The 12,623-nt window shown below is 52.9% G+C and overlaps 6 protein-coding genes across 6 annotated transcripts; 4 read left to right on the top strand and 2 right to left on the bottom strand.

Annotated features, from left to right (window-relative positions):
• Positions 1-331: 331 nt before the first annotated feature.
• Positions 332-2,793, top strand: BDW74DRAFT_151322 (electron-transferring-flavoprotein dehydrogenase). The gene is made up of 3 exons (XM_073724160.1): positions 332-745; positions 816-2,334; positions 2,389-2,793. The coding sequence occupies exons 1-3, from the start codon at positions 463-465 to the stop codon at positions 2,486-2,488; spliced, it is 1,902 nt and encodes a 633-aa protein (XP_073584846.1). The 5' UTR covers positions 332-462; the 3' UTR covers positions 2,489-2,793.
• A 1,151-nt stretch (positions 2,794-3,944) lies between these two features.
• Positions 3,945-5,634, top strand: BDW74DRAFT_151337 (putative pre-RNA splicing factor Srp2). Its single transcript, XM_073724161.1, has 6 exons — positions 3,945-3,961; positions 4,017-4,022; positions 4,078-4,238; positions 4,607-4,680; positions 4,735-4,831; positions 4,892-5,634. Exons 3-6 carry the CDS (start codon positions 4,203-4,205, stop codon positions 5,258-5,260), a joined length of 576 nt encoding a protein of 191 aa, XP_073584847.1. The 5' UTR covers positions 3,945-3,961; positions 4,017-4,022; positions 4,078-4,202; the 3' UTR covers positions 5,261-5,634.
• Positions 5,635-5,987: 353 nt separating this feature from the next.
• Positions 5,988-7,109, top strand: BDW74DRAFT_177150 (dihydroneopterin aldolase; the record flags this gene model as incomplete). Its single annotated transcript, XM_073728802.1, has 2 exons — positions 5,988-6,866; positions 6,924-7,109. The coding sequence occupies 2 exons, from the start codon at positions 5,988-5,990 to the stop codon at positions 7,107-7,109; spliced, it is 1,065 nt and encodes a 354-aa protein (XP_073584848.1).
• A 240-nt stretch (positions 7,110-7,349) lies between these two features.
• On the top strand, positions 7,350-10,110 carry BDW74DRAFT_151338 (AGC family serine/threonine-protein kinase). The gene is made up of 2 exons (XM_073724162.1): positions 7,350-7,782; positions 7,853-10,110. Exon 2 carries the CDS (start codon positions 8,042-8,044, stop codon positions 9,854-9,856), a length of 1,815 nt encoding a protein of 604 aa, XP_073584849.1. The 5' UTR covers positions 7,350-7,782; positions 7,853-8,041; the 3' UTR covers positions 9,857-10,110.
• On the bottom strand, positions 9,950-10,442 carry BDW74DRAFT_138892 (uncharacterized protein). Its single transcript, XM_073722471.1, has one exon. The coding sequence runs from the start codon at positions 10,350-10,352 to the stop codon at positions 10,044-10,046; it is 309 nt and encodes a 102-aa protein (XP_073584850.1). The 5' UTR covers positions 10,353-10,442; the 3' UTR covers positions 9,950-10,043.
• On the bottom strand, positions 10,099-12,551 carry BDW74DRAFT_151339 (putative cyclin). The gene has a single exon (XM_073724163.1). It carries the CDS (start codon positions 12,112-12,114, stop codon positions 10,534-10,536), a length of 1,581 nt encoding a protein of 526 aa, XP_073584851.1. The 5' UTR covers positions 12,115-12,551; the 3' UTR covers positions 10,099-10,533.
• Positions 12,552-12,623: the final 72 nt, after the last annotated feature.

Genomic DNA, 12,623 nt, shown 5'->3' on the forward strand with positions numbered 1-12,623 from the left:
ATAGTAATACTGGCCTCGAGAGACTTTGGTCTTCCGCATGGTAGTTCGTACGGACTATCCGTAGGAAGATCCTGACCTGTCGCGACTTATGGGTTCTTCTAACCGGTAAGTCGCGGCTAGACGACCGTACTCTGTAACGTTTATAGACTGCCAGCGGCGTTTGGAATACAAAGAGCGAAACTCTCTCGGCTTTCAGGCGGAAAGCATGGCGGCTAAGCTGAGCGGCGGAACTGAATATGAATTACCGCTCCTCCCATTGGACATCGCTATACCCGAGGTGCGGATGGGGGTCTCTACGCCATTTTTTTGCCTGGCCGATCCGCGGAGTCAACCCTGGGCGCTCCTCCTCCAATTTAACTTACATTATCACTCTTCGATACTTTCTCTCTGCGCGGGCTATGTTTGACTGTCTAGTGTAACCTGCGAATACCGATACCCACGTCATAATCCCTGCGCTTCTTCATGGCTTCCAGAGGAGTCGTGTTGCGTCTTCTGAGGCGCGAGACACGGCCTGGCCCCTCTAGGCTCGCGAGGCCCTCCTCAACATTATGCTCCGCCCCGCGAACCTCAATCACGACATCTAGCAAACGAACGAATATCCGATGCTCAGCGCTCTCAACACCGAGCCAGTCCCGCGCATTTTCACCATCGCTCTCACGGAAACTCACCGATGAGAACGGCCACTTTGATCCTCGGCAAGTAGAGCGAGAGTCAGATGAGGTGGATGTCTGTATTGTCGGCGGTGGTAAGCAACCCGCTGCATATAGTTACGGTATGCCTGCGATCAAAATCACTGACTAGTTCTTCTCTCTTAGGACCTGCTGGTCTTTCCGCTGCCATTCGGTTAAAACAACTTGCCAACGAAACCGGGAACGAAGAATTCCGTGTTATTGTTCTAGAGAAGGCTGGTGAGCTCGGCGCACACGTCTTGTCCGGCAACGTCCTGGAGCCTTCTGCGATGGAAGAGCTATTTCCAGACTGGCTATCAGAAGATAACCCTTCGCGGTTTGAGGGTGCTACACCAGCCAAAGAAGATAAGATGCGGTTCCTGACCCAAAACTCAACGATACCAATTCCTTCGCCGCCGCAGATGAACAATCATGGAAATTATATCATCAGTCTGAACGAGCTAACGAAGTGGCTCGGTGAGCGGGCTGAGGAGCTAGGCGTCGAGGTATACGCCGGATTCGCTGCTAGCGAGATTGTTTACAATACGGACGGTTCAGTGAAGGGTGTAGCAACCAACGATCTCGGTGTCGCTCGCGATGGTCAAGCCAAGGATACGTTTGAGCGGGGAATGGAGTTCCATGCCCGTGTCACGCTCCTTGGAGAAGGTTGTCACGGTAGCTTGACCAAGCAGGTTTCCAAGAAGTACGACCTCAGACGGGACAGCCAACCACAGACGTACGGACTTGGCATCAAGGAGATCTGGGAGATTCAGCCCGAGAAGTTTCGGTCTGGCGAAATCACACATTCCATGGGATACCCGCTCCCGAAGGATACCTATGGCGGTGCATGGATGTATCACTTTGGTGAGAACCTGGTCAGCATTGGCTTGGTCGTCGGCCTTGATTACCCGAACCCGTGGCTGTCACCTTATGGGGAGTTCCAGAAGCTCAAGCATCATCCTTTATTCCGCGAGGTCTTGGAGGGCGGGAAATGCATCTCGTACGGTGCTCGAGCTTTGAACGAGGGCGGTTTTCAGTCTATCCCTAAGTGCGCATTCCCCGGAGGCGCATTGATTGGCGACAGCGCCGGCTTCCTCAACGTTCCTAAGATCAAAGGTACGCACACGGCAATGAGGTCAGCGATGTTAGCAGCAGAGTCTACATTCGCGGCCCTGCAAAATGACACTGGTGGTACCGTCTTCCTCTTCGATTACGAAGAGTCGCTCCGCAAATCTTCGATCTGGAAGGAGCTATACGAGGTTCGCAATATGAGACCTTCTTTCGGCACTCCTCTGGGTATCTACGGAGGCATTTTGTACTCCGGTCTTGAGGCTTACATCCTCCGCGGTCGCGGACCATGGACACTCAAGCACCACGGCACAGACGCAGCATCCACCAAGTTGGCATCTGAGTGTGAGAAGATCGAATATCCCAAGCCCGATGGCAAAATCTCCTTCGATATCCTGACTAGCGTGAGCCGAACCGGTACCAACCACGAAGAAGATCAGCCGGTGCACTTGCAGGTGGAAGACTGGGACAAACACACGGATGCTGCGTGGCCCAAGTACAAGGGTGTTGAGAACCGCTTCTGCCCTGCCGGAGTGTACGAGTACGTGGAAGATTCAACCAAGCCGCACGGGGTTCGGTTCCAGATCAATGCTCAGAAGTATGCTTCCTCCCTACCGCTCCTCCATTGATAATGCATGCTAACGTTCTCCAGCTGTATCCATTGTAAAACATGTGATATTAAGGTCCCTACCCAGGACATCAACTGGCAGACTCCTCAGGGAGGAGAAGGACCGAAGTACTTCAAGACATAGCTCGAAAACTTGTTTCAATATGACGGATTACATAGACATCTAATCTAATTGATGGGGTAAGCTGCTGTTCAGATTACTACCGGCTGCTTTGGAGTTGGACTGCCTTGGAATTGTATATATAAGTCCTTATCTACCCATACTATATGGTCTCCATGAGCTGTGACTGCTATCTGGTCAGTAATTATTGTCATCTCATGGTTATCCATGGATAGAGTGTTCAGTGGAAGTATACGGGGACTGCTCCCGAGCGGAACCGGAGAAGCGCCGGGCCCATGGTTCGCATGGCCGACCAGCATGCTCCTGCCAATGATTCCAACGGGGTGTAGGCTTATACATGAACTACATCTATGGCCCGTGAATCATGGCTGATACTCATTACATTCATTTTAAAATCAACTGCCGTTGTTCATGAGGCAGCGCAAGCGGGGCCACGTGGACCCTCTCCTCAAAGTGAGGCGTAACGCGCTGCTCTCTGATTTGCAGCCCTCCGTTTAGCTCGTCTTTGTCGCTCACTTTGTTCAACGCTCCTCAGTCCTCACCTCTTCTTCTCTTCTCTTCGCGATTCCTCATCAATACCATCAGTATACACCATCCGTCGCTCTATATTCCATCGCATTCTACTGCCAGGTAGTTTGCAGGCTATAACCGTTTGAGGATTCTAATATCTCTTCCCTGATTCGACCCGTTTGGATTACGCGCCGGATCTCAGGAGCAGCCCGTCTCTCCCACTGACCACCGCCGTCTGCCTCACAGGACATTGGTATTATAACTATATCCGTGGGCCTCATTTTCCGTCAGCGCTCGCTCTCTATTGTTGATTTGGATCTGCGCTTGAGCCATAGCCGGTTTCTAGGCCATTCTTTTTCTTCTGGATTACCGTCTGGTAATAATCGTCGCTGTGATTGATCTCGCCACCAGCCATGACTGAGGTCTCTTCTACCCGACTCTATCTCGGGAACCTTCCCCGCAATGGTATGCTGGCCTCCATCAGCCTTTCCCCCAGAGGTCTCTCTATCTCCAGCCCAAATCGGATATTTCTTCCCTTGAGTCCCAGACTTCCAATGCTCCCCTCAATCTCAGGATGCTCCGGTGGATCTTTGAGCCCCGTTTGACCGAAAGGCGCCCTGAAACCTGACACTGCTGCCGATGTTCCTGCTCGACTGAGCATCAGACGGGGTGGTCTCAATATCCGGGCATCCATCTCCCTCAGTTTGTGCCTTTCATATCTTGGGTGGCCGTTCGCGGCAGCAGCGCATATCTTTATTTCTCTAGATTATCATTTCATAGTCCCACTGAGCTAACCATTTGCACGGCGCCTTGGCTGCGCCATTGCCTTCTATTCAGTGAACAAGCAGGATATAGAAGAACATTTTAGCACCCATGGCACCGGAAAGATCACGGAGATTAAGCTCATGAATGGCTTCGGATTTATAGAATACGAAGATGCGATGGATGCGAGAGATATCGTTCCTGGTAGGTTTGCGGCATATATACACGAGAACGACCGCATTGCTAACTTGGTTAATAGCGTTTCGTATGTGAGATCGTTAGCCCGGCTCAAAAGGGCCAATTTGTTGACCAGAAACCAGACGGAAGCGACTTCAAAGGCGAGCGTCTTACCGTGCAGTTTGCCAGGGGACCCCGTCGCAAGGAGAACTTTCCAGCTCCCACGGACCGTCCTAATGTCCCTCGTCCTCGCCGTACGATCTTTCGTATGTTGATCTCCGGCCTCCCGGAAACAAGCTGGCAGGTTAGCAGTCCTCTCAATGCCCCCTTCTTAGGATCCCATGGATGCCAATACAACTCCGTCGATGAGTGCCTGGCCGTTTTGCTATATATCCACCGTCCGGATCCTGCCGCCGTACCTTCTGATGACTTGTTTGGTTTGACCTTCTGGCGCACAAGGATCGTGCAACGAAGTCTAGCTTAGGGTTACAAGCCGCAACCTGGACTATGGACGGCCCATATTGGACGGACTATAACCTGGATATATACTTCCCGGATTGACCTCTCACCGTGGTGGTTCTGCCGGCTGTTACTTTTGTTTCGGTGTTCCCCATAGCCGTTACCTGGATATATTTCTCGTGCCTGGATAGGAACTTACACCGTGGACTTTAGGATCTCAAAGACTTTGCCCGCCAATCCGGCTTGGATGTCGTTTACTCTGAGACTGGCCGTGAGCCTGGAAGAGGGTGGGTTGCGTCCAGATCACAGAGACTTGGTGGAAATGATTAACACGATTCAAGGTTTGTTGAGTTTGAGACTGCAAACGACTTGAAAACCGCAGTCGAGAAGCTCGATGGCCGAGAGTTCAAAGGCACCAGAGTGACTTGCGTTCCAGATGTAAGGACCACCTTGTGCCCAAGGATTGGAACGAGATCCTCATTGCGTTGCGCCTTTTAGATTCAGCCGTATGAAGACCGCTCTTACCGTGACCCATACCGTTCCCGGTCCCCTCGTCGAGGCTATCCTCCTATGGATGAATACGACCGCAGATACTCGGTGCCTCGCGGCTACAGTCCGCGTGGCCATTTCCGCGAACGGTCTCCTGTCCCCATGCGCCGGGAATACTATGGCGATGGCTATGGCCGCCGTACTCCGCCCCGTCCTAGGATGGAAGAATATCCTCCGCCACGACGCCCTTACGAAGACCCCTATGGCCCACCACCTCCGCCTCGGTATGACGATCCGTATGCTGCCCCAAGGCCCTATGGACGACCTCGATCCCCGCCACGGGGTGAGTATGCTCCGTATGAGCGCCGTTACTGGTAGGAAACTGCACAGCTCCTTTTCTTGTGTTGCCTGCACGGTGGATACCCTTTTACGTTGAAAAATTTCCCACATTGCACTCTTTTTGCTTTTACCGGGCCACGGAACGATCTTGTCTGATTTGAAAACTATCTCTTCTTTATGAGATGAATGTTGCTGGAAGACTGCCTCTTTATTTTAACCATGGAACCGCCCAGTTGGCGAATGACCAGTCCTGCCGGTGCCGGGCATGTTCAGCAGATCGAAGACCGAGATTGTCCTCTGGGTCTCGTAATGATTGATGGACTTACGGCGCTTGATGAGTTTTAACACGGCCGTTGGGGATAATGTACTGCAGCTAATATACACAATCTACCGTACGTTTGTATAATTCCGGACAATAGGAGTCGCCCGAAAAAGTAAGCAACGTCATGATTAAACCAAACTTTGTCTGACCCCGCGCTAAGTGAGCTCTGCTGAATCCTCGCAACAAAGCTTCAGCTAGCAAATCGTCTGGGTTCGATAATGGCTCTATCAGAGCGCATCAACTGAAGAAGAGACAACTGTGATCTACTAAAAAGTTGACTGTGTCTACGGTTTCAGGTTGCACTGTCTTTTCAGTCAGGTTCATGTCATGATCAAGACCCCGCATCAGCTTACCTGACTCGCGGATTTAGCTTGCAAAACGACGCACTGATTAACCATTTTACCCGCCTCAAAAAAGTTCAAGCCTCCGTCAAGTTCATTCAAAATGGCCGAGCAACGAGTCAACGTCCACATACCCTCTCGCCCAGCCGTCCTGGACAGCGTGCGCCTTCGCAACATCCAGCTCCCCCTCCCCGCAGCACCCGACCCATGGCACCGCAACGGTAAATCGCAGCCCTGCACCGCATCGCTGAAGCTCTCTTACTCTTCTGCCGTCGCGGCCGCCAACGCCGACGATGTCTCCCTATCCCTCGACTACGGAAAGCTCTACCGCCGCCTGGAGGAGGAAATCCGCAACATGACAGCGGGAAGCAAGCCCAGCGCAGTCATTCCCGGCCAGCACATGATTAGCGTTGAGGGAAGCCGGCGCGAGGAGATGCTGAGGGCAGACATCGGCCAGGACGTGCGCCTGACCGCGGGGATTGTCGCGAACTGCGGCCTAGGACTGCTCGATGAGACGGCGGCTGGGGTTCGACGGATGGCGCACGTGCATCAGAACAGGCGGAGAAGTAGCGCGTCTGCTTCAGAGGCGCGGAGAGCGATCTTCAATAATAAGGGCCCTCAATCGTCGTCTGCCGGGCCTATCGATGATGTCTACGGTCAGTGCGAGGTTTGGCTTCATCTGCCAAAGGCTCTGCTACGTGCTGAGAACGGCCTCCACTACCGCAGCTCTACGGTTTGGGGATACAGACAAGGAAGCACCGCTGGGGATGACATGAATGGTTCAGAGCGGTGTCCTGTAGTTTTGGAAGAGGAGTTCCGGATTGACGGCATCCGGTGCTACTGTATCCTGGGTGTAAACTCCCATGAGCGGGTTGAGAAGCAGGCCGTGATCATCTCGTTGGAGTTCAAGGGCCCAGGGCAATTGGCCTGGGGGTCAACTGTGGTTGATACTTACCAGGTGATGACTAGGGCTGTCGCAGAGGTTTGTTCCCCATGTTCTTGGACTGTTGGAATAAAGAGCTGACTGTTATACTATCAGCGCGTCGAGGAGACTTCGTTCCAGACAGTCGAGGCGTTGGCAACCTTTGTAGCGCGCATTGTAACGGTGAACTATGCCAATGAGCGAGTGACTGTAAGAGTTGAGAAGCCGAGTGCGTTGGCATTCGTGGAGGCTTCAGGTGTGGAGGTGACAAGGTCCCAGGCTTTTTTTGAGAGATCGGCATGATCTCAAGTCATTGTTAAAATCTATGAGCGATATATAAATGTCTCAAGTACTCAAGTCATCTGAATGACCGGTCATTGTGTACATCCAATGGCCAAAGCACGTGAAGCCGAAAGGGGCCTAGCCTCGCTTAGCACCGGCTATTGCTGATTGGCCAGCAATTTCAAGGAAATGGCACTGCATGGGCCTGTTTCTTTCTTACTGCCTTGTCTTTCCTGCTTACAATAATCTCCCTTGTCGGGATCATCATTCAACTTTGCAATTCTCCCTGCGTCTCGACCTCGAGATATATCGCTCACGCTCCGTATTCCATCACCTGCTGTGTCTCTATGTGCCTGTCTGCGCCCAAGCCCTCTTTGTTCGATCTTGCCCGCACTGCTGGCCTCCACAACCTCATCTCGACCTCCGATTTGACCGAAACTCCATCTTTCGCGCTGGCGGGTTCTCTGCCCACAACCCTCGTCGCTTCCGTGCCAGATAACTCGCTGCGCGAGACCTCCGTCAACGACGTGATTTGGGTAGGGGTCCGTCGTCCGTCCTGAAGAAGGGCGGACGGTAAATTCGACGCTGCTTTGTCCGTTCCTTTGGGCTTCATCATCAGGAGGAAGACGCGGATCAACGGTTCAACCGCCTTGCGCTTAGGATATAAATTGGTGTGTGTGATTTTGTCCAGAAGGTGGGGTTACTTCTCCAACTTATTCTGTCGTTGCTAGCTTCTTGGCTAACCAGGTTTATGGATGGAATAGATCATCATCGCGACTTATACCCGGTTGGTGATTCGCATAGCCCATGAGTGAGCGGATGTAATCAGTTCTTGAGTTACAATTGCTCTATTATCCGGCGCATCGACAAGACTTCGATTGACTTGTCACGACAGCGGGGCCACTCAAAGATTTTGACATTAGAACTGAAACATCGAGGGAAACAACGCGGAAATGTCGCTGAACACAGCTCAAGACGACCTTTCGGTGGGTGATGTCTTCAGTCCCCAGGCTGACATGTGCCACTCCAAACCCGAAGACGACTTCATCGCCGCTAGTCAGCAAACCGGCTATCGAATGAGTGCGCGCAGCCCGGAACGCAAACCTGGCCAAGCAATCAACGAGCCAACTCTGTTCAAGAAGCTAGACGCGAACCCCCTGGCCGCGAAAGGCAACCGCCGCAAGAAGAAGAAGAAGAAGCAGGCTGAAATCCAGGCGACGCCGGCTTTATCTACCGTTCATGGATTTACCCCTCGTGGTTCTGGCGATGAAGACTCGGATTTCTCAACGACAAGCTCTTGCGCGCCTAGTGCTCAATCGCGAGCTTTGGCTGGCAGCACTGGTGCTAGCCCCATGCTTCAACCGGTCTCTGGAGGCGGTATTAGTGCTCTGCGGCTCCAGCTCGATTCTATGACATTGTCTGGGAACTCCCCGCGCCGTAAAGCTACCGATGGTCTATGCACCGCCACACCCAGCAACGCCAGCGTGTATTCCGACAGTGACGAGACTGAAATCTTGACTAGCTACGAGGTGCCCTTGGACCACGACTACGTAAGTGCCGATGCTGTTGCAGAAGAACAGAAGCAGGGAGAGCAATTCCAGAATACGATGCAACCCCAGGATGTCCGCAACCAGCTTTGCCGCAAGATGACCACCGATGATTTCGAGCCTTTGCTGTGCTTGGGCAAGGGATCTTTCGGTACCGTGTTGCTGGTGCGCCATGCCCTTACTGGGAAGCTCTATGCGCAGAAGCAGTTCAAAAAGGCCTCGATCACGGTTCATAAGAAACTCGTTGAACAGACCAAGACCGAGCGTACGATTTTGGAGAGCGTCAATCGACACCCCTTCGTTGTCAAACTCTTCTATGCCTTTCAGGACCACGAAAGACTGTACCTTGTCCTTGAGTACGCCCAAGGAGGAGAACTATTCCACCACCTCGCACTGGAACGTATGTTCGATGAAGACGCTGCGGCATTTTACATGGCTGAGATGGTTCTGGCCTTGGAGCATTTACATCAGAATGTCGGCGTGATTTACCGCGATCTCAAGCCAGAAAACTGTCTTCTCGACCACGAAGGCCACCTCCTTCTAACCGACTTCGGCCTCAGCAAAATCGCCGTCGATGATGATGACCGCTGCAACTCCTCTCTCGGTACAATTGAATACATGGCCCCCGAAGTCGTCCAGGGCAAACCCTACGGCAAAGCGTGCGACTGGTGGTCCCTTGGCGCCCTCGGATACGATCTCCTCACTGGCTCGCCCCCCTTCAAGGCGAACAACCACGCCAAGCTTCAGGAGAAGATTCTCAAGCAGAAGCTCGTCCTACCCTACTACCTTGGGCCAGACGCAAAGGATCTTCTTACCCGCCTTCTCCGCAAGGAACCGTCCAAGCGCCTGGGCTACCACATGCCTAAGGACCTGCAGACAATCAAATCCCACCGTTTCTTCCGCAAGATCGACTGGCGTGCTCTCGAACGCCGTGCCCTAACGCCGCCCATCATCCCGGTCGTCACGGACCCAGCCCTTGCAGAGAACTTCTCTACGGACTTCACTGCCCTCCCGCTAAGTCCTGTCGAAGGCCCCTCGTTCTTCAGCGACTATTACGCTCCTCACCATCGAGGCAGTGGTAGCCACTCGGCAATGGGCATGGGTATTCCTGAGCACGATAGCAACCCCTTCGGCGGATTTAGTTTCGTTGCACCAAGTAGTCTTCTTGATCATCATGCTGGCGGCGGGAATGGAGTGAGTCCGCTGGCTGCGGGTTATTGACTACAGGGCTTCTTAGACGGCGGTCGCTGTCCTGGATACTCTCTTCTGCGGCCTGAACTCTCGGTTCTATTATGTATCTGCTGGCTTTGGTTCGGGTTTTTGGATCTCGGTCGGTTGTCTTTAGACATAGATAGGCTAGCGCTAGCGCTACGAGGTAGACAACAACCTATACCTATGCACATCAAGATTATACGGTCTGATTCCTTCTCCCTTTACTTCTCGTCAGGTAAACGTCCCACGTACTTTCTTTGCTTGATTCAGCTGTACCGTGAGTCCAAATCAGGCTAGTCTGTTCTTTTAAGGGACTACATAGAGCCGCGTACTTTTCATCCTCCATCCCAGTCTTCACTGCAATTAGATGAATAGGTAATAGACAGGAAGAATACAAAAAGCTCATGTAGTGAAACAGGTCGAAGGCAAAAGGTATATACAACAAAAAGCCTTTGAGATAGAAAAACACAACAAAACACGAGTCATGAATGCTATGCCCACCCATCGTCTATAAAATCGAGATCAACGTTAAAATAACAAGCGCCCTCTCTTTCCCTTCCCGAATTTGAATCTCGCAGTGGCGGTGGTTCTCAAATAGTCACGGAGGACTGAAGAACGCGCGCGCATGCCGCGTTGCTCGCCCTCTTTGGGCGAGGGCTCAGGAAAGGTAAATATGTAGCGTTTCGCTACAATTCACCCTCCTCACTTCCACCACCTTCATCTTCCGGTTCTGGCTCTGGAGGTGGCGGCAGAGGGGGTTGCCGACGATGCTCCGGTGGTGGAGGGGGCTGGTGCTCATTTCTACCATGAGAGGAAGAGTACGATGATCTCCGTCTCTGGTAGGCGTCATCGTCTTCTCTATCTGGGTCACGCTCTCGATCCCGCTCTCTATATCTGTCGGCCAGGTGTTTAGGGGGCGCAGAGTTTTGCTGCACTATCTGATCGATACGCTGTTGGATGGGGTCAACGTTCTTGATATCGCTGTTCCGGCGCGGCGGAAATGTTGTTCGGGGCGCGGGTGGGAGGAGGTGTTGGTGGCGGTGGGATTGGTGAGCGTGGTGACCATTTGGCGGGCGGTCGTTGGAGAAGGAAGATGATGATGATGGTGGGGGTGGTGGTGAGTGTGAAGAATGAGGTGGGGGTGCACCATCTCCGCCGTGTGGTGCTGTAGAGGCGAATGATGCTGTAGTAGAGCGAGGCCTCCCTGCGTCCGAACCTACCCGCGGTCGTTTTGGCGAGCGTGTTCCGTTCTGGATGGCTTCGTCGACTTGTGGAGATGTGGTGTCTTGTGAGTTCTGATTATGGCTCTGAGCACTATCTTCTGGCTCCCGCGAGCGCTTCCTGGATGCTTGGTCTGGTGGTGCTTCGAGTGAGCCGCCGAGACGCGGGATCCTAGTCTTCTCAGCACCTTCTTTCCACGAGGATGGGACGGGCGGGAAGTACTGGCTGTGTTTGTGTTGTTCATTGCTCTCGTATAATTCTGCCATTCGATTACAGGCTCGGCGGACCTGCATTATATCGACGTCGATCTGCTGCCACCAGGATCGGCCAAATTCGTCGTCTTCGAATGCGATATCACAGTGGCTTATGGCGGCGTAGAAGGCAGCTGCAGCGATGACACGGGCAGGGAACTGGAGACAAAGCACCGTATATGAGGAATCGTTCAGGAAAGCCCATGACGAGTTGCGGACATGCTTGTTGTCATTGACGCCGAAGAAGCAAATGTAATCATAGAGGATTCGGTACGGTTGTTCGAGTTGTAGATCGAAGCATAATGCTTCGAGCAGGATGTCCTCATGGTGAAGGATAGTATCGCGCCATTTCCAAAATTCTTTTGACTGCTCATCCACAATGAGATCCGGCTTTTTCTGTGCAACCCGACAGACGGCCACCACCAGCTCTTTCATCCTTCGAACGTTCTCTTCCACTTTTGTAGCCAGGAACAAGGACGTAGCGGCGATTGGGTACGCGTGAATTCCTGGTCGCTCCGGCCTATCGGCTATCCCAAATCGCATGAAGAAACGATGGAGGTAAACGGCGGCTGTGGCGAGGGTCGGCTGCGGCAACTTTAACATCATCCCAACTTGAGTGATGAAGTTCACCCCTTTGCTCCTGTTCAAGTTCTCCATTTCCGCGGTCATACCGTCAAGCTGCGACGGCGATCGCGCGAGCTCCTCGTCCGTAAAGAGCCATTGTTGCTGCGCGGCAAAAAGAACCGGATTCGAGGGCGCCGGAGGGGGGCGTTTGACTGGAGGTTGTGACGCCATTATCAGTACGTATGACTCTTAGTCGTCGTGAGAACCAAAGACGGATGCTAGAGCGCAGATCTGGATACTCCGTGGTGTCGTTTGTAGGCAGAGCGGGCGGTTGGGAAGCGGAATTAGAGACCGGCGAGATTCACTTTGTCCCCTTGATTCACGTTTTGGGGCAGCAGCCAACCGAGCAAGCACTAATAGTCAAAAGCTCATCCGGGTAGCAATTGGCGTTCATTGCATCGCGATTCGAGACAACGCGGGTGCGCCTGTTCCGCGAGATGAGAGCTCGGCGTAGTAGCGGATTCGTAGGCTCGCCTTGGAGATAGAATCTAGGGATCGCGGGGCGGAAATAGAGCAGGAAATTTCCCTCTGCTTTTGACCGTTTTCAGTCTCTCGTTCTCAGTGTCGTCTCAAGGTTACTGAGAGCTCTAAAGTTCTCCAATCAACTTAAAGCCCTGGAGTGGAAAGCCAGGCCGTCGAGTCGGAGGCGGGTTTTTCCCGCCCCGGCCGCTCATACTACC

The sequence above is a fragment of the Aspergillus multicolor genome (assembly GCF_047715735.1).
Source record: "Aspergillus multicolor strain CBS 133.54 unplaced genomic scaffold BDW74scaffold_9, whole genome shotgun sequence".
Classification (NCBI taxonomy): Eukaryota; Fungi; Ascomycota; class Eurotiomycetes; order Eurotiales; family Aspergillaceae; genus Aspergillus; species Aspergillus multicolor.

Bases quoted from the DNA above. Each gene is read 5' to 3' on its own strand.
- BDW74DRAFT_151337 (XM_073724161.1), top strand. From the start codon at position 4,203: ATGTTGATCTCCGGCCTCCCGGAAACAAGCTGGCAG. The intron at 4,239-4,606 runs GTTAGCAGTCCT...CGTGGACTTTAG, and splicing joins TCCCGGAAACAAGCTGGCAG to GATCTCAAAGACTTTGCCCG. The intron at 4,681-4,734 runs GTGGGTTGCGTC...ACACGATTCAAG, and splicing joins GGCCGTGAGCCTGGAAGAGG to GTTTGTTGAGTTTGAGACTG.
- BDW74DRAFT_151322 (XM_073724160.1), top strand. From the start codon at position 463: ATGGCTTCCAGAGGAGTCGTGTTGCGTCTTCTGAGGCGCGAGACACGG. The intron at 746-815 runs GTAAGCAACCCG...CTTCTCTCTTAG, and splicing joins TGTCTGTATTGTCGGCGGTG to GACCTGCTGGTCTTTCCGCT. The intron at 2,335-2,388 runs GTATGCTTCCTC...AACGTTCTCCAG, and splicing joins TTCCAGATCAATGCTCAGAA to CTGTATCCATTGTAAAACAT.
- BDW74DRAFT_138892 (XM_073722471.1), bottom strand. From the start codon at position 10,352: ATGGGTGGGCATAGCATTCATGACTCGTGTTTTGTTGTGTTTTTCTAT.
- BDW74DRAFT_151339 (XM_073724163.1), bottom strand. From the start codon at position 12,114: ATGGCGTCACAACCTCCAGTCAAACGCCCCCCTCCGGCGCCCTCGAAT.
- BDW74DRAFT_151338 (XM_073724162.1), top strand. From the start codon at position 8,042: ATGTCGCTGAACACAGCTCAAGACGACCTTTCGGTGGGTGATGTCTTC.